The 26,228-nt window shown below is 39.1% G+C and overlaps 2 protein-coding genes and 3 long non-coding RNA genes across 5 annotated transcripts in view; 2 read left to right on the top strand and 3 right to left on the bottom strand.

Moving 5' to 3' along the window:
* Positions 1-13,005, top strand: part of LOC125747568 (uncharacterized) — a 42,888-nt gene extending 29,883 nt beyond the window's left edge. The window contains exon 2 of the long non-coding RNA XR_007399336.1: positions 11,913-13,005. This is a non-coding gene — a long non-coding RNA (uncharacterized LOC125747568). The remainder of the gene's footprint in view (positions 1-11,912) is intronic.
* Positions 1-14,067, bottom strand: part of LOC125747550 (myosin heavy chain, fast skeletal muscle-like) — a 34,906-nt gene extending 20,839 nt beyond the window's left edge. Inside the window, exon 1 of the mRNA XM_049022900.1 lies at positions 14,003-14,067. The gene's annotated coding sequence lies outside the window, so the exon portion shown is untranslated. The remainder of the gene's footprint in view (positions 1-14,002) is intronic.
* Positions 1,052-12,991, bottom strand: LOC125747549 (myosin heavy chain, fast skeletal muscle). The gene is made up of 39 exons (XM_049022899.1): positions 12,791-12,991; positions 12,439-12,582; positions 12,179-12,335; positions 11,979-12,006; positions 11,772-11,883; positions 11,599-11,691; positions 11,440-11,503; positions 11,256-11,354; positions 11,073-11,176; positions 10,824-10,962; positions 10,623-10,741; positions 10,225-10,374; positions 9,951-10,121; positions 9,558-9,864; positions 9,355-9,425; positions 9,180-9,267; positions 8,609-8,726; positions 8,372-8,495; positions 8,137-8,273; positions 7,440-7,695; positions 7,063-7,305; positions 6,801-6,977; positions 6,574-6,719; positions 6,367-6,457; positions 5,906-6,295; positions 5,690-5,816; positions 5,489-5,607; positions 4,955-5,151; positions 4,684-4,867; positions 4,400-4,565; positions 4,148-4,272; positions 3,645-3,953; positions 3,359-3,562; positions 3,133-3,258; positions 2,857-3,027; positions 2,552-2,656; positions 2,349-2,444; positions 1,578-1,709; positions 1,052-1,177 (listed from the first exon to the last, which is right to left on the bottom strand). Exons 1-39 carry the CDS (start codon positions 12,989-12,991, stop codon positions 1,160-1,162), a joined length of 5,808 nt encoding a protein of 1,935 aa, XP_048878856.1. The 3' UTR covers positions 1,052-1,159.
* On the top strand, positions 8,187-9,718 carry LOC125747567 (uncharacterized). Its single transcript, XR_007399335.1, has 2 exons — positions 8,187-8,299; positions 9,152-9,718. It is a non-coding gene; the product is annotated as an uncharacterized LOC125747567 (long non-coding RNA).
* Positions 14,068-25,249: 11,182 nt separating the features above from the next.
* LOC125747564 (uncharacterized) overlaps positions 25,250-26,228 on the bottom strand; it is a 46,087-nt gene continuing 45,108 nt past the window's right edge. Inside the window, exon 4 of the long non-coding RNA XR_007399331.1 lies at positions 25,250-25,867. This is a non-coding gene — a long non-coding RNA (uncharacterized LOC125747564). The remainder of the gene's footprint in view (positions 25,868-26,228) is intronic.

Here is a 26,228-nt window from a genome sequence, read left to right as displayed (position 1 = left end):
GTTGAATCTAAAAATAAATGTGTACAAAAATACATTGAGTACATTGACTCCACTCAGTATATCTTGGATCTTGCATCTTAATAAACAAATGCCAATGCAGCATTTTTTTTCAAAAAAAGAAAGAAATTTTTCTCTCTCCATACTTGATCAAGTTTTTCCTCTAGAATAATAAATGATCATTCAGCATTTAAACATTCCTTCAAAGTGTGAACAGTTTCATCTGGGTCCATTTTAAAGATAATGTTAGAATAAATTCACTCAGGAAAATGGTATTTGTGTCAAATAATTGAAATGTGTTAATACCATGAACCTGAAAGGAATTTAAGACTATGTAAATGTATTGTCTGATATTTGAAAAGTGTATTTTCTTTATAAAATTGATGAGTACAATATATGAGTACCGATCTTTTTCTCGAAGAGAAATCCAGGTTGCCAGTTATCCTCCTGTCTGGACCACACCACTGCAGCCTTAAACCCCTTTTGAAGTTTGGAGCATATATATATATATATATATATCAGGACCCTAGGAGAACGGGCTCCCCCTTTGAGTCTGGTTCCTCCCAAGATTTCTTCCTACTATGAAGTTTTCCCTTGTCATTGTCGCCTCTGGCTTGCTGTATATTACAAATGTTTGGCATTGGCCAGGAATAATGTAAAGCTCTTTGAAGCAATGTAATGTTATTAATATGCACTATACAAATTGAATTGAACTGAATCTTAGGTTATTTGTGAAAATGAAACATGAATGACCTGTTGTAGACTGTAATTTGTTGCGTTATAAAACTATATCTAAGAGTCTACATCAAAATTTTGACAAGAGGTTTTTGGAAAACTATGTATGATTCCATGACATTTTACCTGTTTTTAGTACTATTGGAAATGTGGTCTTTTGTTTAATTTTGGGTGAGAAATTAATGCCACACAATACCATAAAAACTTTAGTTGTTTTTAAAATGGTCTGACAGTGCTTCAAGTTCTATAGAGTGTTAATGACCGATTTCAGTGTTATAAAACTGATGCATAAACATATTAATAAAAAAAAATTACCAGGTTTTTTGCAGACATGAACTTTATTGACAATTTTTTTGCAGAAAGACAATTCACAAGAAAGTCATATTATATGGTTTCTTGTTACTTTGTCTCAGGCTGTTTTCATCCCTCATTCGGCCTCCTTGCCCTTTAAAGAAATAAGACAATCAGTTAGAATGCTTTAGATTTTTTCCTGTTTTCACAGTTATACTAATACAGTTTATTATGCAGTAAACATTAAAAATCTCTGGTAAATACCTCTCTAATACATTCAATATTATAATGGTATAGAGTATGTGGAGCTAGCACAGTCGATGAGCACTGTAGCCTCCCGCCTCCAGGGTTTAAATCCCCCCCATGACTGTGTGTATGAAGTTTATAGGTCCTCCCAGTGTCTGTGTGGGTCCAGCTGTTAGGTGGATTGGTGTCTCTAAATTGCTGATAGTCAGTGTGGCAGACGGATATCCATGTGGGACGTACGCTGCCTTATACCTGACATTCTTAACCATAGAGTGCAGTGTGATAGGCATGACTGGAACTCATTGTACCTTTCCAGCATCGCGGCTCTTGGCTCTCAGCTTGTTGACCTGAGACTCAGCGATGTCGGCACGCTCCTGGGCTTCCTCCATCTCATGCTGCACCTTCCTGAACCTGGACAGGTGAGTGTTGGCCTGCTCCTCCTATACAGCAGTCAAAGATCTCATCAGTTCAAGTTGGCATTTTCATAGATCGATTCACAGATTTTCCTCTATTCCTTTTAATATAAGTATACAAATGTTAACGTTTTATCTTTTAAGACAGCTTGAATAAGAAAAACTAACAAGTTGAAGACTCAAAATGTAAAACATTTTAAAGATAATCCCTTGCTTCAATATGCAGGTAATACAATCATAATATTTCATCAGATAATGAGTGTTGTGTTGGACAAGATGAAGGACACAGGAACAGGGATCAGACCAAAAACAAGATAGGTTTATTCTAAATCCATAAACAGGAAAAGACAGGGAAGCTCAAAGCTAGGACTCACAACTAAACTAACAGAGATAGCAACTTCAAAGTCAGGATTGGGGAGCACAGAACTGGGACGCACTTATAACAGTAACTAACAAGGGAGCACAACGAGAGGCAGCTATAGTGAATCACAGAAGGCTAGAAACGAGTAAGACAGATACGGAATATATGTGGCTCAAAACAGAAGGATCGGCTTGGCAGGACTTCATAATGATCAGAATGACTTTCATGCAAATTTTGTGGAAACCATATTATGGCTCAGCTTTGGAATGAGGAAATTAGCATCTTATATAGAAAATGATACTTACAGCTTCCTCAGCCTGTCTCTTGTAGGACTTCACTTTCAGCTGCAGCTTGTCCACCAGATCCTGCAGTCTGTTCACATTCTTCTTGTCCTCCTCAGTCTACAGAAAGTATAGATTATTAGATACCTGCAGTCCTCACTGTACTGTCTGCCATGTTTCTGTAAAAATTTATATAAATGTTTATATAAACATATATAAAAATCTACCTGGTAGGTAAGCTCCTTGACCCTCCTCTCGTATTTCCGGACACCTTTAACAGCATCGGCTCCACGTCTCTGTTCAGCTTCAACCTCAGATTCCAGCTCACGTACCTTAAATGTAGAATTTGAGATTTTTTTCCTGTGGCTTTCTCAAATATTTGTCAAATGGTAAAGCAGTAATATGCTAATAATGTACAAAATATGGACAATGTAAGTCCATCAATTTCTTTCTCCATTTCACTTCAAAGTTACCAAATAATAAGAGGTTAGTAGCCTTCTCATAAACACAGTATATCAGTTGTACTGCTCACCCTGGCTTCCAGTTTCTGGAGCTGTTTCTTTCCACCCTTCATGGCCAGGCTCTCAGCCTCATCCAGACGGTGCTGCAGGTCCTTCACTGTGACCTCGAGGTTCTTCTTCATCCTCTCCAGGTGGGCGCTGGTGTCCTGCTCCTTCTTCAGCTCCTCTGCCATCATGGCAGCCTGAAAGGTTCATTCGCAATTGTTGTTTATTCAAAAAGATGCTGGATCTGCATATTGTACTGTTTTATGGTCTCAAAGTAATTTTTGTTTTAATACGTGACTCACATCAGTAATGGCCTTCTTGGCCTTCTCCTCTGCATTTCTGGCTTCCTGAATGACATCGTCCACCTCACCCTGGACCTGAACAAGGTCAGCTTCAAGCTTCTTCTTGGTGTTAATCAGGCTGGTGTTCTGAAAGACATTGATGTATTATCATTATTATCACATATACATTCAATTGGAGAAATTATTCCAGGAAGATCGTACATAACTTTTGATGTTTCAAACATACCTGGGAGTGCAGCAATCCAACACGCTCACTGGCATCGACCAGCTCCTGCTCAGCCACTTTGCGGCCTCTCTCTGTCTGCTCCAGAGCAGCCCTCAGCTCCTCAGTCTCAGCCAGCATCAGAGTGTTCCTGCGCTCCACCATGGCAACCTGCTCCTTCATGTCCTCCTGTCCCCTGACTGCTTCATCAAGGTGCAGTTGGGCATCCTGTAGAATAACATGACTTCCATTATCTTCTTATTGAGAGATACACTCTTCCCTATTATTGTCAGGATAACTGTATACATACCTTAAGCTGTCCCTGGACATTTCTCAGTTGTTTCTGGGCCTCAGCAGCCTGACGGTTGGCATGGCTGAGCTGAATCTCCATTTCATTGAGGTCTCCCTCCATCTTCTTCTTGACCCTAAGGGCATCATTTCTGCTCCTGACTTCTGCATCCAAAGTGCTCTGCATGGAATCAATGACCCTCTGGCTGTTCCTCTTGATCTGCTCCATCTCCTCATCTTTCTCAGACAGCTTCCTGTCAATTTCACCCTTGACCTGGTTGAGCTCCAGCTGGACACGTAGGATCTTGGACTCCTCATGCTCCAGTGTGCCCTGTGAAAGTAAATGATGAAAAATGCATGTAATACCTCATGTACCCCAGTATTTTTGTTATTTTATGGTACTACTGAGAAAGCAATACTTCACACAGCGTGTAGTTAGAGTATGGAATAGTCTTCATGTTAGTGAAGCTAAACCCTTGGAGAAGGAATTGTTGTAACTTCCCCCCACCTTTACAGTGTGTTTACCTCGGCTTCCTCTAGAGCAGTCTGGATTTCTGTCTTTTCTGTCTCTACTGTCTTCTTGGCCTTCTCAAGCTCATGGATGGTCTTTCCAGTCTCACCAATTTGTTCAGTCAGGTCTGAGATCTCCTCTGAATAATAAATAAATATGTATTATTATGGAAGAAAATGAATCTAATTAATAAGGTTCAGTAATAGGGTATAATTAGTGTAATTTTCATGGAGTTTGAGTCTATTAAAATCAATATGGAAACATACGCTGCAGGTTCTTGTTCTCTCTCTTCATGGTCTCCAGGTGGTCCAGAGTTTCCTCATAGGAGTTCTTCATCTTGAACAGTTCAGTGCTGAGAGAACGAGCCTCTTTCTGAGCCCCTTCCAGCTCTGCCTGACTTTCCTCATACTTCTGTTTCCATTCTGCCAGGACCTAGAAAATATTGAACACAAAATGAAGTTGAAGGCAGGTAGTTAGCATTAGAAGTAAATTTCTCCTTCTTGTTTATGCTGACAGCCTTGCAAGGAATTCTCTCGATATATTTGTTTACCTTGTCAAAGTTTCTCTGCTTCTTATCCAGATTAGCAGCCAAAGAGTTTGCCCTCTCTACATCGATCATGAGGTCCTCCACCTCACCCTGCAGTCTCTGTTTGGTCTTCTCCAGAGAAGCACATTTGGCATTGACGGCCTCAATAGATTCCTCTGCGTCCTGCAAACGCTGAGCAAGCTTTTTCCTGTGGAGAGTGAAATTTTAGTTTCAGCTGAATTACTTTTACATTTATTTATGGAGTTAAGTGAATATATCGAATCAGTGTAGTTACTTGGCCTCCTCGAGCTCCTCAGTACGCTGGATGGCATCAGTCTCATATTTACTCCTCCACTGAGCCACCTCACTGTTGGCCTTGGACATTCCACGCTGCAGTTCAGCCTTGGCCTCCTGCTCCTCCTCATATTGCTCTCTGAGGAGGTCACAGTCATGGCGAGCTGATTGCACAGCATGGGCCAGGGCATTCTTGGCCTATAAATGAAAAATTGAAAAACGAGTTTGACTACATTGTTTCTAGGGCTGTCCCTATCAGCAATATCAATAATATATTCATTACAATTGGTGGGTGACAAGAACCAACCAACCAATCACTGTCAGGTGCACATTCAGTCAGACATACAGTCAATTCAGACACTCCAATTCACCTATATTGCATGTTTTTTGAAGGAGAAAAAAACGAACAAGAACGGGTCCCAAAAAGGCATTCATCTTCCACCGTATAAAAATATTATGTATCCCATAGAGACGATATTGCTCTAAATTAAGGTGTATCGTACTCTTTGATATTTCGAACTACAGTTCCAGTTACCTTGACTTCCTCTTCAATATGCCTCTTGAGCTCCTCAATCTGCTGTGTGTAGGCCTGTTTACCTCTAGTCAGCTGTGAAACAAGAGCTTCTTTCTCCTCAAGCTGCCGACCAAATTCACCTAAATAAGTAAATGAAACAAAATCATAATGTTGCACTTCTCTTGATATTTATTGCTTAAACGATGTCTGTATTTTACCTACCATTCTCAGTCTGGAGTCTTGCTCTCTGTGCACTCATGTCATTTAGCTGGCGAACATTTTCATCATTCTTTGACTTGAGTTCACTTAGTTGATCTTCAAGGGTGCGGCACATTTTCTCCAGGTTGGCCTGTCAGAATGAAAAAAAAAAATTGTAAAAAAAAGTGTGATGTCCACAAATCGGCTTTAATCGCCTCAAACATCCTAGTTTCCTCATACCTTTGATTTTGCAACGGCCTCCATGTTGCTGCTCAGGTCATCAATTTCCATTTTGTATTCACTCTTCTCCTTCTCCAGCTTTTGCTTGACACGTTGAAGGTTGTCAATTTGTTCTCCCAGCTCTGCTACACTGTCAGCCTGCTTCTTACGGAGGGCAGCAGCTGTAGCCTCATGCTGCAGGGTGGACTCTTCAAGATCACGGCGCAGCTTCTGGAACTCAGCCTCACGTTTCTTGTTCATCTCGATCTGAGCAGCAGTTGCACCACCAGCTTCCTCAAGCCTCTCACTGATCTCTTCAAGTTCCCTGGACAGATCAGCCCTCTGCTTCTCAACCTTGGCCCTGGCAGCACGTTCAGCCTCAATTTCTTCCTCCAGCTCCTCAATACGAGCCTGAAATACATGAGAGTGTGTAAGTCATAGTACTAGATTGCTCCACATTGTTCATTTGAATTAGAGGTTACCTGGAGCTCTTTAATCTTCTTCTGGAGCTGAGCACCCAGTGACTGTTCATCTTCAATTTTGCTCAGAAGCTGGCTAGTCTCAAAGTCCTTCCTGGGGACAGCAATCACACATTCTCAATAATTAGTATGAGATTTAAACTTGGGGATAAACTATAGGAGGATATAACTTGAGGATTTCTTGTAGTTTTATTTTAGCAATGTTCTTACTTCTTTATCTTTTCTTCTGACTGCTGCTTGTCATTCTCCAGGTCCATTATAGATTCCTGGGCAAGTTTCAGGTCTCCCTCAAGCTTTCTCTTGGCTCTCTCAAGGTCCATCCTTAGCTTTTTCTCTTGTTCCAGAGAGCCTTCAAGCTACAAATAAAATCAAGTTATTGATCTGAAACATATTTTTTTTGGTATTGAGAGGCATAAAACACTTAATTATCTCCTTACATCATCCACTTGCTGTTCAAGCTTGGTCTTGGCTTTGGTCAGAGTGTTGACTTTGTCTTCTTCTGCTTGGAGATCATCCAGGGTCTGCTGGTGTGATTCTTGGAGGGCTTTCTTCTCCTTGGTCAACTTGGCAAGGCTCTCATCCTGAGTGGCCATCTCCTCAGTCAGGTTTTTAACCTGAGAGGAAAGCATTCCATACTTGGTTACAAAGAGTTAAGGAAATAGTCAAATGTGTCATTTTTTTTAATGATTTGACATTAACCTTGTTTTCTGTGGCATGTTTCTCCTTCTCCACTTTAGCCAAGGTCAGCTCCAAGTCATCAATGTCCTTCTTCAGCTCAGAGCACTCATCCTCCAGTTTCCTCTTCTTGGCAGTCAACTCAGCATTGATTTCCTCCTCATCCTCCAGCCTCTCATTTGTCTCTTTGAGTTTTGCTTCAAGCTGGATTTTACTTTTGATGAGACCCTCACACCTCTCCTCTGCATCTGAGAGATTTTCAGTTTCCTAAATGTGAAACAAATTAGCCATTTTTTCAAGTTGCAAGATCAAAATTGCTCTTTACTAAACAATTTTTACCAATCATTATGGTTAGTTGAGTATTTTCATATCTCTGTCACACAGTCAGATTATTTACATACCGACTGTACTTGTAACTGTAGGTCATTCTTCTCCTGCAGCAGGGAAACCATTTTCTCCTCCAGCTCCTTCTTCTTAGCCAGTGCTTTTGCCAGGTCTTCTTTGGTCTTCTCAAACTCCTCCTTCATGTTGGCCATTTCCTTCTCAGTTTCTGCGCTCTTCAGGAGTGGCTTGATCTTGAAGTACACTTTCATCCATGGCCAGTGTTTCACATTCATGAATGAGCGGATGTTGTATTGGATGCTGTAAATGGACTCTCTGAAACAAGAGCACAAGAGAATTTAGGCAGTCTGCCAGATTTGTACATGTTATCCATTTGTATTTCAAAATGACACATTGTAATAATTGCTAAAATAACTGACAATAATACGCTATAATTTAACGAAACTGAATAAAAAATTTTCATGCTATTTTCAACAGCATTTTGCTACATATCCATCTATCTATGCATCGATTTATGGCTTTTCCCGGCCAGGGCTTCCCGGGGGCATGCATGGGGCACATGGCTGAGGTACACCCAGAATGGGATGCAAGTCCATACAATGGCACATCAACATGGAAATTCACATACACATTCACACACAGCAGACATTTTAGAGTCTCTCCTATATGCATGTGTTTGGACTGTGAGAGAAAAAGTACTCAGAAGAAAACCACGAGACTAAGGGTGCAAACATTCTAATGCATTTAACAATTTACCTCCTCTCCGTCATCTTTACAAACTCCCGTCTCATGAGGAACCCACGGCACAGGGCCTGAGTCATGGTGACCAAAGAGGCCAGTTTCTCATCTCGCATCTCCTCCAATTGACCCAACAGACCGGCTTTAAAGAACACCTGGTAACAGATGTAGTAGATATTAGGTAAATAACAGGATTTTGAATCCTGCAATGTGTGTTAGAAATAGTATAACACAGATATCTTCAGCCTTTTACCTTGGTGTGGCCAAACTTGTACTGAGTGTGGTCGACATCAATTGAACCCAAGAGCTTCTCTGAAGCCTTCTTGTTATCAATGAACTGTCCTTCCGGAATCACACTGGCATTCAGGACTTTGTATCTGTGATTTATGTTTAGCTGTTATTAGTTATACATCTATTTACAAATGATATTTAATTAGAAAAGCTATTCTCTTTATAGAATAATCCATGAAAGAGAAGTGTGTGAAATGACCTCTGCTTGAAGTCACCATAGATGATTCTGCTGGGGAAACCCTTTCTGCAGATCCTGATACCTTCCAGCACACCGTTACACCTCAGCTGATGGATAACCAGGAAGTTCTCCATCAGACCTGGAGGACAAATGCAATTAAAGGAATTATACATAAAATCAGATTATATAGTTCTAGCCAACATATCTGATTGGACAAGAGGTGTTCTATTAGTGCCATTTCCAGGTGTATATATGAACTGTTATTTAATCTTAAATTTTTCTAAGTAGTTGAGGGAGAGTGACCAGTGTTGTGTTGGAATGTGATCCAACAAAGTATTATCTGTTGTGGCTTATTACTGCTACCTTCTAAATGTTACTCAATGAACCATTGTATAAAAGCAATAACATACTCTAAGTCACGCGGTTGTACTTCATGGCTGTTGGCATTTGGTTATAGGCACCAGACCACAGGCCAAGATTCATTGGAGTACAACGACAGACCGTCTCGTATGTTATTGCTTATATAAACCTAGTGAAACTCCTTTAATACTGATGTTTCCGCAGTTGGTGTAATATGCAGTGCTGGTCAAACCTGGTGTCTTTGATTCGTTTGGAATCAGGCAGCGCACAAAGTGAGGGTGAGTGCTCCTCAGGTTGGTCATCAGCTTGCCCAGATTCTCCTGTAGGATGACAGGATGTGTCATTGACATAAGATGGAGGCATATATAGATATTGCAGACAGTAACTGATTACAATATGTACTTTACCCTGAACAGAGCAGACACAGTCTGGAAGGAGCCACCCTTCTTCTTGCCTCCTTTCTTGCCACCACCACCCTCTGTTTACATATAAAAGGTTTTTCATCATGATCTAATTTATTGATACATATATCATTATGATTATCAGTCTTCCTGATCCTGTTATCCAAATCCTTTCTACAGTATATATACAAGTTTAAAATTGTAAATACCGTCTCCTGCACCATGAGCTGCATACAAAAAGGCCAGTAATTTCAGCGCAGACTTCTGGTAGAGTTGCACAACAGATTCATTCAGAGGATCCTTGTTCTTGTCCAGCCAGCCGGCGATGTTGTAATCCACAGTGCCAGCATAGTGCACCAGGGAGAAGTGGGCCTCAGCCTTGCCTTTGGCAGGCTTGGGCTTCTGGAATGCGTTACATTTGCCCATATGTTGGTCATACAGCTTGTTTTTGAAGCTTGTATCTGTAGCCTTGGGGAACATGCACTCCTCTTCAAGGATGGAGAAGATGCCCATTGGCTGTTGAAGACACAACAGATTATTGATGCTTAATGATGAGATAAGGGAGGAATTTATTCACATAGAATAGTGTCCATATCACATACCTTCTCAATAAGTTCAATGCAGGCAGCCAAGTCCATACCAAAGTCAATGAACTCCCAATCAATACCCTCTTTCTTGTACTCCTCTTGTTCCAGCACAAACATGTGATGGTTGAAGAACTGTTGCAGTTTCTCATTAGTGAAGTTGATGCACAGCTGCTCCAATGTGTTGAACTGATGTGAGAAACAGTACATTTTATTATATGCTTCAAATTACAGGTAAAATCATAATAAATGAAATGTCATTGTAGTATAAGGACTAAGAATATCAACTCACATCAAAGATTTCAAAGCCGGCGATGTCCAGCACACCAATGAAGAACTGTCTCTGCTGCTTGGTGTCCAACATCTCATTGATGCGAATCACCATCCACAAGAACATTTTCTCGTAGACTGATTTGCAGAGGGCGCTAACGGAATTGTTCACCTAATCGTTGCAAAAAGAATAGATTTTTTCTCTAAACTCTCATTGGTGTATTTACACATTACCATAGTAGCATTGTTAACCTTGTTTACAAAGAAGAGCAGCGTTTCTATGAGATATACTATTAATAATATAATTAAAATAAAATGTAACTCTTGTAGTGCCAATATTTTAGCAGTAGTAAGTGGAAATTATACCAATCCTATTAAATATTTATTGAGTACATACAATGAAAATTCTACATTTCTTACCTGTGGTACAGTCTGCCCTTTGGTCACAAACTCATTCCCGACCTTCACTCTGGGGTAGCACAGAGCCTTCAGCATGTCAGCTGAGTTCAGGCCCATGAGGTAGGCAATTTTATCAGCCACTGAAATATGAACAATATGTTTGCTTAATGATCTATAACTCTGGGGGAATTATTTTGTGGTTGAGTTTATCATATGAGTTACCCTCAGTGCCATCAGGTTCTGCCTGCTCCTCTCTCTGCTTCTGCTTGAACTTCATGTTCCCATGATGCATCACTGCTCCAGTCAGTTTGTAGATGCCCAGTTTCTCTTCAGCATTAAAGCCCAAGATGTCAATGGCAGTCTGCATAATTCAGAACAGAAACATGAATTTAATTCCAAGACTGCTGAGACAGATTGCTGTTGTTACTTGTGTGGTTGGAAGAACATGATGTTCATTAACCATTTACTCACATCTGTGGCTATAAATTCTTCAACATCATTGATACTTTTAACAGTAATCTCCCCTTGACTGATCATGGGGTAGTCGTATGGATTGGTAGTGATCAGAAGTGCCTCTGTAAAGATGAAGAAAACATTTACAGATGTAATCTGCAGGTATTAAACCCCAGTTTACCCAAGACACTGGGTACATACCAAGCAGCTCTGGTTTGTGGCCTGTCATAAGTTGATAGAAGATGTGGTAGCTTCTCTCAGCTGACAGCTGGAAAGTGACTCTTGACTTTTCCAGCAAATCTGTCATTAGGAGTTTAATTTATGTTAATTTATCATTTTGTGCTGAATTAAATTGAAGTAAATCATTTGAGAGATGAGAACTTACAAGTTTCAATATCAGCAGAAGCCAGTTTCCCTGTTTGGCCAAAATGGATTCTGATGAATTTACCCTGTAATATAATGAAAGTGTTGAAATTTAAAAATGTTCATTTTGCAGCTAATTCTGTGAGTGAAATTTTAGGAAAAATTAGATTAAATAACTTACAAAACGAGAGGAGTTGTCATTCCTCACAGTCTTGGCATTACCATAAGCCTCCAGCAGAGGGTTCGCTGCAACGATTTGATCTTCCAGGGAACCCTACAGGAGACACTGGAACATTGAGACTCTTGCTTCTGTATATATGTTCCTTATTCATAGTTCTTGCTTTTCTCTCTTACCTGCATTTTTCCAGGAACAGGCTCAGCTTTTTTCTTGTCTGAAGAGCCAACTGTGGCAAAGTACTGGATGACACGTTTGGTGTTCACAGTCTTTCCTGCACCAGATTCTCCACTATGGGTGAGTATGGGAAATAGACTCAGGTATAAGGCATGTTTTGGATTTCAAGCTGCTCTTTGGTTTAGGTTAGATGGCATTGATATACTTACGTAATCAAGACTGACTGGTTCTCACGATCTACAAGAATAATTAGGAAATGTGTTGTTTTATGTTTTGTAACAATGCATAGTTTTCACTCCTAAATAATCACATTACATAACTAGCAAATCTGTACATGTAAAATATCCAATTTCTAATGACTCCTTATTATACTAAAAATCACTTGATTCTCTTTTTGGGTTATTCATACCTGTGTGCATGAACTGAAAGGCATTGTCAGAGATGGAGAAGATGTGGGGAGGAGCTTCAATTCTCTTCTTGCCCCTGTAGCCGGACACAACAACAGCATCGTACACTGGGAGCCACTTGTAGGGGTTCACAGTGACACAGAACAGCCCAGAGTATGTCTGCAATACAGAAAATAAACATTTATTCATACATGTACTTATTTATATGAAAGGACCGATTTTGAAGAAAAACCAATTAAACCGATTTAAAAGAAAAACCTACGTAGATCATCCAGGCTGCGTAACGCTCTTTGAGGTTGAACAGCACAGCGGGCTCATTGAGGTGGGTCATCATGGCCATGTCCTCCATTTTATCGTACTTTGGAGGGTTCATGGGGTGAATGTCCTCCTCCTTAACTGTAATGGTCTGATTTAAGGAGACACAGAGATTTGTCCCGAGATATAGGCAAAGTCACACAATAGACCTTTAAAATAAAAATGAATACATGAATCGCTTTACTTGCAAAACTGGTAGTGATTACCATAGTTCAAGTAGGACATATTTTAAATTGTAAATCTTAATAATTTGTGCTAATGATCTGTAATTAATCTGTTAGGTACACAGTTGTACTTACTTGGTTACACAAAGTCTTCACAGTGGCTTTGCCCCCCTCTCTACTTTGAAGAACCCCTTTGAGGTACATCTCCTTTGGTTCAGCCACAAAATAGGCCGTTTTGGCATCAAAGGGTTTGTTCTGGGCTTCAATCCTCTCTTTCTCTGGCTTCCGGAGGTAAATGGACGCCGGGCCAAAACACTCCATTTCCCCATCACCCATGATGGCGGTTTACTGCAGAAGAACATGGTTGAAATTAGTACAGATTTTAAAATATTTGAGTGTTCGCTGTGTAGTCGATTATTATGTTTGGCAGTTTGAAATTGATATCTGAGACTTGGCTTCAGCATAAATGTACTTACTAAAATAATTTTTATATTTATTTTTATGACTATTATTTAATAGGTGACTACGGTTTGTAGTATAACTACTACATGTTCACATTGATAACTAAATCTTTTCTTTCAAACCCATCAGTAAGTTTAAGAATGTTTTGTGTCTCGGTATTCGACAAAATATTTAGTATTACCCTTCCTACAAAAGTTTTACCTTAGCTATAAATAGCACCCTAGTGTTGAAGTGTTCTACTTTTAGGTCTGAATTCTCATATGTCCTTATTTTGTTTTCAGCTATTTCTTGTAGTTTTTATATGGATTTTGAAATTTACAAAGCACTCTGCTGGAAATCAGTTAATTTCCTATTAAAATATATTTTACAAATTTTATGACTTACTTTCAGGTTACACAATGGTGTTTTTAGAAATAAGTAAATTAAGGATCTTCAGCTGGTGTCTTTTGTGTGGTTTACCTGTATGAATTAGGGATCTGCTCAGTTAGAGTGGCAGATAATTCTACGGTGGGTCTAGTGACTGAATTGACCTCAGATGCAATTGTGTGATTGTGATTCGCCACATGCTGTACTGTTCTCTTCCTTATTATCACGCTGTTAATAAAGGGAGCAGCTGCTATTTACCTCCTTGGACGACAACACAGAAGAGTAGAATCTGGACGGGAATCTGAAAAACATTATTGGTAATTTTCTTATCACAGCTAGCATTAGTAGTATTGCATTTTACAGAAGGATGGCATCATTTAGTTATTATACCAGACAATTTAGGGCTTTTACTTGGAATCTGATTTTAAAAAAGCATAATTGTGCTCTGGATAATGAATTGTCTCAATGGCCCAAATTTAGGATTGGATTGGATGCAGCATCACATTAAGATTCACTCACCTGTGCTGGATGCCTAACAGTTCAGAGAAGATTCTGGAGCTGCTGCTTTTATAGAGACATGAGTGGTTGCTCAGCAGAAGGTCCCTGCTGTATTTGGTCATGTGTTTCCACACACTAACTGCTATCCTTACTGCTGTACGAAGAGAAGAGAAATTATTTTTAGCTCTTAAACATAAGGATTTTTTTATTAAGAAATTACCTGTTTTGAATTGTGCATTAGATAAAACTCTTAGTATATTATATATGGATTAAATAATATGTGTCTCTGATCCTTTTACAGTTTCTCATGTTAGCATTTTCAAAGTAGTTTCGTTTGCTCATTTAACTGTTCCTGTAAATTTTTTATTTGAAATAATACTATAAATATCATAACATCTTGCACGTTATAGTCTTACATGTGTTCTCTTGATTCTGAGCCATCTTATTAACAGCTTTGGCACAGGCAGAGCAGAGCCTAATGCCACATACCACTGCAGGGAAACTGCACAACTGCTCAGCATTCTGCATTTATCACAAATTTCCTGGGTATAATAATTACACAGGAATGCAATTTAAAACAAGTTAAAATAATTATGTAAATAAAGCAATAAAAACAGCACAGCATTCACACTAGTCTTTAATTTGGTGAATAAACATGTTGAATAATAAAAAATAGGTTTGTCACACGACAACTGAGATAATTTGAATTGTGCTTCCTTTGCCTTCTAAACACTTTCACTTATATTTTTCCTTTATCATCAAATCTACAAATGTGTGGAAACTCACAAATTCATCCAGTTTTGATGGGTTTTTGCACACATTTAATATTTTAATAATCTCACGTTTAATTTGTTTCTCTCATAAAATATATTGCTTATGAGATATATTGCAGTTATTAGTCGTTGCTTGTGTCAAAGTCCCTGCATTGATACTGTTTGTTTATAGCTGCCAGCACTCAGTATTTTCACTGACTTGCAAGCTAGAGCTTTAGAGAAACATGTCAGCCATATAAGTCAATATGAATATCACTGTTACCGTCAAAGTACTATTAATAATACTGCAAAGATATTTTAAATTATACAGAATCAGAATAATGGCACATTATAAATTGCTTTGCTAAGATCTATCTCAGTCTTAAAAGGGAACGTCAACAATAGCATTGCCTTACTTTCCAGTCACCAGATGGGAAACATATTGATGCAGCATTTTTTTCTGAAGAGTATATATGGCAACGAGGGATCTGATTTTACAATGTAGTTGTAGGATTTATAATCTAGTGAAACAGTTTTCCTTCAGGATGGCGATATGATACAGGCAATTGATGACGGGGGAATATTAAACATTCTGGAGTGATTACACATGTGATAAAGTGGGATCAGGTTATATACCCCATAAAATGTAACACTTGACATCCTGCTCATAGCTGTATGTTCTTATTAGGACAAAATATATATATAGCTGCTTGATCAGCTTGGCTGTCAAAGCGTCGCTGTCACTGTTGTGATGTTTATTGTGAATTTGTATCAAACCTATTTTGACACACGGCAGTGTGGAAGCTCGGGTCGCTTAGATGTTGGGTTTAGAGGAATATCATGCTGAAAAGTAAGTGACCTTTACCGCTGAAATTTCTTTGAAATAGAATATAAACTATTACATAAAGGATTGTGTTTTTCAGCAGATATACAGGGAGGCAGTTTATCTGAAATTGTTTATCTGCTTCATGTTTTTTGTTTGTTTTAGAATGATTATGCAATGTTAGTGTGACTAATGTCCTTTCTGTATAGCTTTAGTTTTCGGATTATATCAATTAAGAAATTAACCCGCAATATCTATCCAGCCATGCATTCATCTTCCATCCTCTTAGTCAGGACTTCGGGGATCCTGGTGCCTTTACCTGGCAGCAGAGGGTACAGAGGAAGGGACATCCCTGATGGAATGCCAGTGCAATCCAGGATGCATAATGCATGCACAGTCACACATTGCAAGCGGCTTTGGACTGCGGGAAGAAACCTATACAACAGAGCGAGAATACCTACACACGTACACGCATAGCGAGAATACATGCACACACGCGTACACACATACACACACAGTGCGGATGGAAATTAGTAATGCTTAATGTTTACTTGAATTAAAGTGAAAACAAAAGCAAATGTGAAAGCAAGCTCCATGACTGAAATAAGCCCTTCTATTTTGGTATTTTGTTGAAGAGCATGTAATGTATTAAAATTATATGCAGTTCCCATGTCTTCCTCAGTGTCCCAGGTTAATGTGGAAAGGTTAGTGGTGAAAGGTTAAGCTATATATTAACTTTAGTTTATCTTAATACAATATGATCCCCACATAGGTCAATGTAAAAAGTATGACAAACTACTTCTACAATAAAATAATATGAGCAATAGTTCTAATGATTCAGTTACATATATAAAGTTTTCATTGAGCAATCAAAAACGCTCTTCAAATGTCCCATAATAGGGCAGCTGTTGGATCTTCTTGAAATCGAAAGCTCTATTTGATAGCTACTACACTAGTTATGCTCTGGCAAAGTGCTTCATTCAGCAGTAGACTGAAGCAGTGTGCTGTGACTGGCCTGCAGGCATTCCCTTTGGGCTTGGCAAGAAGATGGGATCTGAGCAGTTTGGCGACACTGTATATTTCTACATAAATAGGATTTCCTGCCATGGAACTGCAGCCCAGAAAGTGCTGACACCTGCCGCCGCTATGTTGGTAAGCCTGCCCTGCACATCCACTGTATGGTTTCTCCCATTGCTTTTTGGTTTTTGAAAAATTCCCCAGAAGAAGGAAAACTACAGTGAAATCATAGATCCTTTTGTTTCAAAGAAAACTGTTGTCTGAGTTTGCTTCTGGGAAATCGTTTTAATCATACAGAAGTGTCAGTTGAATCTAAAAAAATCTGTGTACAAAAATAGAGCAGATTGACACAGAATATCTTGGGACATCTTAATAAAAAATGTCAATGAACCATTTTTTGTCAAAAAAAAGAAAAAATATGTTCTCTGCCCACACTATATACACTATATTGCCAAAAGTATTAGGAAACTCCTCCAATATCAGTGCCTGACCTTACAAATGGTCTCCTGGAAGAATGGTCAAAAATTCCCATAGACACACTCCTTGTTGCAAAGGATGGGCCAACTCCATATTAAAGCCTATGTATTAAGAATGGGGTGTCATTAAAGTTCATGTATGTATAAAGACAGGTGTCCAAATACATTTGGCAATATAGTGTATATAGATTAATATATCTAAAATATATATATTCCCTCAATTATATATGCATTATATATTTGCAATGTTCGCTACCATTCAAAGGTTTGGGGTCACTTAGAAGTTTCCTCATTTCCCAAAGAAAAGCAATTTCTTGTCCAAAATCAAGTTAAACAGAAATACAATGCAGACATTGTTAATGCTGTAAATGACTTTTGTAGCTGTAAGGCTGATTTTTAATGTAATATCTACATTGGCATAGTTTATCATTTTAAAAGGCAAATTTTATCATTAGTAATCCCTTTTGGAATTAAATTAGCACAGCTGTAGACTGTTCTGCTATTTAAAGAAGCAATAAAACTGGCCTTTTTATATTATACTCAGTGACAAAAAAAGTTAATTATAATTTCAGGTCAAACGGATAACAGAGTTGGCAGTATGGGCACAGTGCTGGTCCCCTGTCAGTACGGTGTGGCACCTCCCCCCAGGCGTGGATACATGCGGCGATACGGTGCAGAAGAGAGTTGTACAGCTGTTATATCCTCTCCTGCGTCAAGTAGAGCCACAGCTGTTGTAACTGGCCCTCGAGATCCTACACACTGGCATTGGGTCTGAGTTGATGTTCAAGCTGATACCACACGTTAGATTGGGGAAAGATCGGGAGTACTGGCTGGCCACTGGAGGACCTCAACATGACGCAGGCGGTCCATAGACACACGTGCCGTTTGTGGATGGGCGTTGTCTTGTTGAAGTACTGCACTAGGATGTCACTGATGAAGCGCTGTGCTTTCAAGGTTCCCCAAATTACTACCAGAGATGACCTGAAGTCATACCCTCTGGCTCCCCACACCATGATGTCATACCCTATGGCTCCCCACACCATGATGTCATACCCTATGGCTCCCCACACCATGCTGCCAGAATTAACACCAGTGCACCTCTCCACAGCATTGGCAGGATTGGTCCTCTCCCCCTCGGTGCTGACACACATTGGTCATCCATGGTAATACAGAACTGAGATACATTGCTGAACATGATACGACGCCACTCGTCATCAGTCCATGCCTCCCGGTTACAGCACCACTCCAAACGCATCCTTCTCAGTGCTGGTGTTAACGGCAGCCTTCACATGGGACGGTGAACCCATAGTCCGGCTGATGCCAGTCGTCGAGACACGGTACGGGATGACACAGGGTGTTGTAGAGAGTCCAGTACCTGTGTCCAGATGGCAGGCGCAGATATCAGGAGGTTCGTAATGCTTGGTGCACAATACAACGATCCTCCCTTTGTCTGGTCTGTCTTGGGTGACCGGAACCTTCACAACCTGGGTGGGTGCCTCACATGCCCATTGGTTCCAATATCGGGTGACTATGACATCTGCATTTCCCACAGACTGGGCAATTGCACAATACGACCACCTGACCTCATGCAAACCCCAAATGTGCCCCCTATGAAACTCAATGTCAAGAGCTGGTAATGCTGTGTAATGCGTCCACGAGACATCCTCTATGTTTGGTGACTAGACGTGGCAGCTCCTTGCGAATCGAATCATTTACATACCCACCGCTGGTCTGCACGTGTACCAAATTACATCCAAATCGGACCATTACTTCTGGGTGCTTCACTTTTTTTGTCACTGAGTTTACTTGAGTATCTGGAGCATCAGCTATTGTGGGTTTGATTAAAGGCACAAAATGGTCAGAAACAGAAAACTTCTGAAACTCATCAGTCTTTTCTGATAGCAATGACAGCTATTCCATGGGCAATTTCTAAGTGACCCCAAACTTTTGAACGGTACGGTCTATTATTTTATTTATACTCATAAATATACAATATATTACAGTATACACAGGGACGGATTACGGACCGGGCCAGCGGGGCCGCTGCCCAGGGGCCCTTGGGGTGTAGGGGGCCCATGGGGCCCCTAGCCCAAAACAAATTGCAACGCTTATCAACAATGTATTTTCGTTTGTCTATTTTAGAGGGCCTACATTCTTTGATCCTCTGCCTACAAGGGCCCCTGATCCTATAGGGAGGGCGTTTGGCTGCCAAGGGCCCTTGAATTGTGGTGGTGGTGGTGGTGGTGGTGGTGGTGGGGGGGGGGGGGGGCCCGTGAACGTTTTGCCCAGGGGCCCACACAACCCACAATCCGTCCCTGAGTATACATAAGCCATTGCTGGTTTTCCTGTATGGTATATGAATATGAATGTCGCAAAATATTATATATGTACACACATTTGTGATGTAATATGATGATGAATGAAATGTGTGTGTATGATTTTTATGCTACATATATTCACATATATATGGGGACATGTATGTGCAAATTATATTACCATATATCTACCATATATTACCACAGAGCAACGGGTAATCAATCAAGAATACCTTAATTCTGTTTTGAAACATACTAAATTATTTTCCATCTATGCATAATGGTTGTAAAATGCAGTGTCTCAGAGCCATGCTGTCAGACTTATTTGGCGTTCAGCTGTCAAACTTTAAATATGAGCTAGAGGTTCAGAACAAGGAAAGAAAAGAAATTAAGGACCCAAAAGAACAGTCTGTTACCCTGTTTAACAGTCTATCTCGTTTCCTCACCTATTACACAAGGTGCAGAACACATGAAGAAATCAAGGAATGAAGAACAGCCTGTATGTAATCCTATTGAACTTGCTCCTGTTTGTCCATGCTCCTTCTTCACTAACTTCAATATCTTGGCCCCTGGATGGTTTTGTACAGCAGCATCTGTGGAAGAGAACAATAACAAATAGACATTCACAAAAGACAGCAGGAAATACAACGACATTCATAATATATACATTGAATCATGAGCAAGCAGTCATAATGTGACTAAAATGTACAAACACAAGTAAAGAACCAAATAATGGCATATTAATGATGAAAAAATGTTTTTACTGCCTCGGGGAGATTTTTTAACACCAGTCAGCTGATCCTAAATCAAGAATAGTCTGGATTTTTTGAAGTAGGGTTGTTAGGGGTAGGGCTGGGCAATATGGCAAACTATTTTATCGTGATAATTTTTTAAATATATAAAACGATATCGATAATTGTTGCTGTATTTTTGCTTTTGTGTCCCTTAGAATTGCCCTTGAACAGTTTCAGAACATGAAAGGGATGACAGATTGAATAAACTATGAACTGAAATCTAATTTAAATAAATAAATCATATGAAAATAATCTTTAATTGTAGGGTATAACACTAAGAAAATGCCCACAGTACATTTCTTTGATTAAAGAAAAATCTCCTAGAAGAATGGTCTGTTTATTATTCTGCTAGGAGCAAAACAATAATCTCTTTTCTATTGTTTTGCACTTGCTGGAATCTCTGCTTTATCAGAATATATTTCCTTTTCAGTAGGTTCATTTTTTCCCTCATACAAGTGATGTCCGATTCATGAACAGATTGTTCTTTTCAATCAGTTCTTTTCAGTGAATTGGTTGAACCGGTTTTTAAATCTAAAACAACGTTTTGTTCATCCACGCATTGTCTTAGATTCTAACAATCAAAAAATACTTGACACATTAACCTATAAAAACAACTTATATTTGCTTTTTGTTGACTCACCGTAGCTGTGTTGCCTTCAATGCTCCTCTGCATATCATAATACTTTGTGTTTGTACCGTGTTCTTGCCCAGTCGCATGCTGACTGTGGCTCACTAACTTCCGACTCCAACAATCAACGCGTTAGCAAGTTTGGCACGTTCAATTAAAGCAGTTCACTGGCTCTCTGAGTAGTTCGGCATTTTGGTAAGTTTAGTTCAAGTGGTTTCTCCGAAAATGTCATAAGTGGGTGGTTTTGATTGCGCTGGAAGTCTGCTCGAGTTAAGTTAGTTAAGTCTGGTTAGTGAATTTGATGATCCCAATAGCCTTTGCAAACGCTGTGTGCTTTATTCTGTATGTTGTGGCCTTGATATTGGTTTAATTAAATCATTTTACACTGTATGCATTTTTTACGATATTCAATATTTTATCAGGCTTTTGGGAGCTGACTGAAAATTAGAGACATGTTTAATTACTTGAGGTAGTTAGTATGTTTTGTACAGATACTCCTGCTTCCTAAGTCTAAACTCACTGCCATATTCATATTAATGACCAGTATCTCATTTTCTTTCAATTGGAAATTAAAGAGCTGTCTGAAATCTTTTATGATTAGGTGCCATTTCCAGATCCACTTCAACAGTGGTTTGTTTTGTGGTTTTATTTTTAGTAAGACTACTGTTTAATGAATTTACTTGAGTTCTTTGAGGAAACTACAAGAGAAATTAATCACAAAAAGGCCTACGGTGTGATCTACTTAGACTTCCAGAAGGCCTTTGATGCTGTCCCCCACAAACAGCTCTTGCTTAAGCTCAAAGCTGCAGGAATTTTAGCAACTGTAGCAGCTTGGATCGAAAACTGGTTAACTGATGGGAAGCAGCGAGTAGTTATTAGAGGCACAATGTCACAGTGGGCCTGCGTTCATAGTGGGGTACCGCAGGGTTCAATTTTAGGACCACTATTGTTCCTAATTTACATTAATGATATTGACCCCAATACATACAGTAAACTGGTTAAATTTGCAGACAACACCAAGGTGGGTGGTGTAGCATATACTGATCTAGCAGCGGAGAGGCTACAACTGGATCTGGATTTAATTAGCGACTGGGCTGATACCTGGCAGATGAAATTTAACATAGATAAGTGTAAAGTAATCCATTCAGGGAGCAGAAATATATAGTACAGATATTTTATGGGTTCCACTGAAATAAAGGTAGCTGATTACGAACCGTCCAAACCGCTTATCCTTCTGGATCGCGGGGGCTCTGGAGCCTATCCTGGAAGCTATGGGCACGAGGCAGGGAACAACCCAGGCCAGCCCATCACAGGGCACACTCACACATCCTTCACTCACACATGCATTCCTACGGGCAATTTAGTAACTGCAATTAGCCTCAGCATGTTTTTGGACTGTGGGGGGAAACTGGAATACCCGGAGGAAACCCCATGACGACATGGGGAGAACATGCAAACTCCCCACACATGTAACCCAGGCGGAGACTCAAACCCGGGTCCCAGAGGTGTGAGGCAGTAGATAATATGGTACTTAAAAATTATTGGCACGAAGAGAACATGCCATCAATTAATCACGTTTCCTTCTTACAACTTTACAAGCATATATGAAGTTGAACTCCTATCTACATGTTGATGATTTCATTTACCAGTATATATTTCATCTTTAAGACTCTGAGTGTGTATTGTTTTTTTATTTGGTTTTAGTGGCCAGGATTCAGTTGCAGACTGAAGGCGATGTTATATAAAAAACAGAAAAACAGAGTGTACCCAGTTTCCTGTAGTTGAATTCTATCAAAACATCAGAAAGAAAGAAGAAAATGTTAAAGGAACAACTACATTTTGGAGGTCACCGTCACTTACATTTTTAAAGTTCATGTTTACCCATGGTCCTCAAGGTGTCAGTGCCAAGAGGCCATCTTAGGCGTGTCGACGCAGCAAAATCAGCAGTGTTAAAAATAACGCTCTGAATGTTTATTTATGTCTTGCTGGACTCACATAAACAGTATCAATGTTAATATAGCCAATTCTGCTGTTTGGTCTCCCGGGGTCTAAGACCAGCAGAGTCAGTAGCCTTCAATTTACAGCCAGACATCCTGATGAGGTGGCTTAAGTTTAAGTTAAATTAATGTATATTATTAAAATATGAAAAAGTAGCAGAGATCCGAAAATGGAGATAACAAGCTTCTTACTTTGTAGGGTCAACTGAATAATTTATCCTGAATTTTCCTCCGAGGATTAATAAAGTCTGTCTGCCTGTCTGTCTGTCTGCCTATCTGTCTGGCTAGCTAGCTGTCTGGCTGCCTGCCTGATGTAGTCTATATGATGCATCCAGGAAATGAAGAAGCAGTATGCAAGAGGAGATGGGGTCTCTGCAGGAAGTCAGGTGACAACTGGTGCAAGTCACAGTCTTGGTTAAAACCCAGACTTGGGTTGATCAAATGCAATTTTTATCAAAATGTTGATCAAATGCAGTTTTTTTTGTGATTGTAAACAGGCAGGAAGCTTGTAATTTTTTTTAATGACATGATTTTTGAATTTTAATTATTTGCCTATTTTCAAAAAAAAATAACTTTTTTTTGACTAGTAATCATTGACATTCAGCCACTAGAGGGAGTTCTAATATTTCAGTTTCCCACAAGAGACTGGTTAGTTTACCAGAGACACAAGACTGACATTTTAGGAGGGCATTGGGCTTCTCCCAAGATTCGGGGTTTGGTAAATGGCAGGAACATTTGTTAACAAAGTGCAAAATATCACAGCTGACACTCCAAAGAGTTATATATATGTAGCATAATAAGGGAAGAAGGCCTGGATTTGGCCATGCATCTACTAAAGCTAAAACAAATAAGTAAATATTATATTGCGTAGTGTATAAGCAAATTCAGGCAGTCAGTAAAACCGAAGAACAGGCCTGTGGCATAAGCCCTATGACGACTTCTAAGCATAATGAATTTTATATAATGTTTTAAACAGTAACCAGTGATCAATTTGTGCTGGATCCTGCTGGAATGCATTTGTGCGGAACCAAAAGCTTGATGGTTAAAAACAACAAAGACTTAAAAAAAATAAATCCAACACCTGATTAAGAAATTAAGCACTGAGAGTTACATAATTAGAAATATAATGCAAAAGCATTCTCATATGTCTGTCCACCGAGAACATTATCTAAAGAACCCAAACAAAAATCAGAGCAAAAATTTTTATTCATCCATTAAATCCTGATTTTTAACTTTTATTTCAATAACCGCTATTAAGTTATAATTTGTTATTCTCATTTGAAAGGTCACCATAACTAAATTATAACAAAGTTTTAATTTTCATGGTTGCTGAGTTATTGACTTTCCATTCATTGAAGTAATGTTGGGAACAGCTTAAGATCCGGATTCGTCAGTTATACCTATATTTTTTACCAGATTTTATATGCAGTAAGTGATCGGTTGTATAATGATGCAATATTATGATGAATGAAATATTTAATTAAAAACTGAAGGCTAAATTGTACTTGTTGGGACCTCTGCTTGACAATGTGTACTGATTGACCTACTTTACAGGTTAAATGTTATGTATGAATACACACACACACACACATATACACTATACATTCATATGCCTTTGGTTATGTATGACAAGCTTTGTACAGATACACTTATTGATTGTGACTGTAACTATTTGGAAAAGACTAGCAATCTATACTGTTTTGTTAAAATATTTTGTATTTCACTAATTTCCATGAAAATATTGTGGTATGTCATGCTGCAGTACATTAAAGTGTGCATCCATTACAGTGAAAAAGTATCTTTTCAAATGATGAAAGTGTTTTTTGACCTGAGTCGTCCTTCATGTACATGCATTTGGTTTATAATAATCAGATTTTGATCATTTTCTGTCCCCTCGCCCGGTCTGCAGTTACTTCTAACAATATCACTTACACTTATAACTGGGAATTCAGTTGAGGCGCAGTCTCACTGGCACTGGCTTTGCCTGTGGGTGTCTACAGCTGCTGAGTGTTATGTGTCAGTCCTTTGGGAACCTGACTCTAATATTCTTACGTTACCAGCATGGCTGGTAACTCTAAGACAGGCAACAGGTGAGGAACTGATAGTCTCTCCCAATTTATCAGTCTTTTTGGACAACAGTATTGTGGGGTCACTCCGTGGTCTGGTGGCGGTGCCTGTGATTGTGATCAGAATGTTACTGATTCCGTTTCCAGGGTCGGTGGAGTGATGTCACCATTGGGCCCCCGAGCAAAGTCCGTAACCCCCCCCCAGCTGGTCCAGGGACCTTGCTGTCTCTAATGATTCTCATAACCGAGTAACCCTGTAATGCCCTTTAAAGCTACTTTTATTTGTGTCAGTGGGTTTTGAAGGGAAGTGTAATTGACTAGGCGTTTTTCTGTGTTCACTCCTTCATTGCTCACCCCCCCCTCAGCACCGGCAAGAGACGCATACAAATAGACGGACAGATTGATCAGTCAGACTCGTCGTTTTATTTAACATTTCTCACAAACATTTTCATTTAAACATTTCCATGAGATTTAAAATAGTCCGAGATGCCACGTATTTACCACACCGGCATACTCACATGTTCGGGTACTTAAAAGACAAACAGACAGGAGTATGAAAGGGAAAAAAAAGAATATGAAAAAAAAGTGAAGTCACATATTAATCAGCAACATTGTCATAGTTTTACTATGGTTCTTGTACGGATATACAGTTAGCGGAATATACAAATAACAGCTAATCAGAATTCAGCCTGTAAATATACATCATATACAAATGCATTTTAACATGCATGTCAATGCGTCAGATAAGTAATTTTATTTAATATTTTAAATGTTAAAATGTTTATATATATATATATATATATATATATATATATATATATATATATATATATAAAATTAATTTTTAAATCTTGTTAGTAGATAGTTATGGTGAGAATTTTTTCGGTACCTTACCTGAATTCATGAAAAGTTCCTGGAAACGCCATTCAATGAAACATGTACAGTAGACATGGGTGTTCCGTTTTGAAGGTTGCTCTTGGTCTACTTCAGTTTAAGACTTACAGCACTGTCACTGGAGCTGAACAAGCAGATGTATTTATATTCTGACAGCAAACCCTGTCAGGGATCACGGTACCATCATTCCCTCTAGATTTCCAAGTGCTGCTCTGTATCACCAGCATTATGTCTTTCAAATAGAAAACAACCAAGCATTCATTTATTTTGCATTTTATATTATATAATAGGTGTCTGACAGATAGCACAGGAACAAACCAAATGTTTTAAAGTCAAGCAAACATTTCAGCACGTGCTATATAACTGGTATGGAAAGTGGATGGATTTTGTGATTACTTTTAGTAATTTATTATTCAGGAATAAGTATTTCCAAGTACAAAAACTTGTTTGAGGACATTTTTCTGAATAAATGAGTACTTCTCCAA

The sequence above is a fragment of the Brienomyrus brachyistius genome, chromosome 8 (assembly GCF_023856365.1).
Source record: "Brienomyrus brachyistius isolate T26 chromosome 8, BBRACH_0.4, whole genome shotgun sequence".
Lineage (NCBI taxonomy): Eukaryota > Metazoa > Chordata > Actinopteri > Osteoglossiformes > Mormyridae > Brienomyrus > Brienomyrus brachyistius.
Note: the sequence above shows the minus strand (reverse complement) of the source record. Positions and strands in the feature narration are given on the sequence as shown.

Excerpts from the sequence above, each read along its gene's own strand:
- LOC125747549 (XM_049022899.1), bottom strand. The coding sequence starts at position 12,991 with ATGGGTGATGGGGAAATGGAGTGTTTTGGCCCGGCGTCCATTTACCTC. Across the intron at positions 6,296-6,366 it reads AGAAGATTAAAGAGCTCCAG|GCTCGTATTGAGGAGCTGGA; the intron begins GTAACCTCTAAT and ends CATGTATTTCAG. Across the intron at positions 5,817-5,905 it reads AGGCCGTTGCAAAATCAAAG|GCCAACCTGGAGAAAATGTG; the intron begins GTATGAGGAAAC and ends TCATTCTGACAG.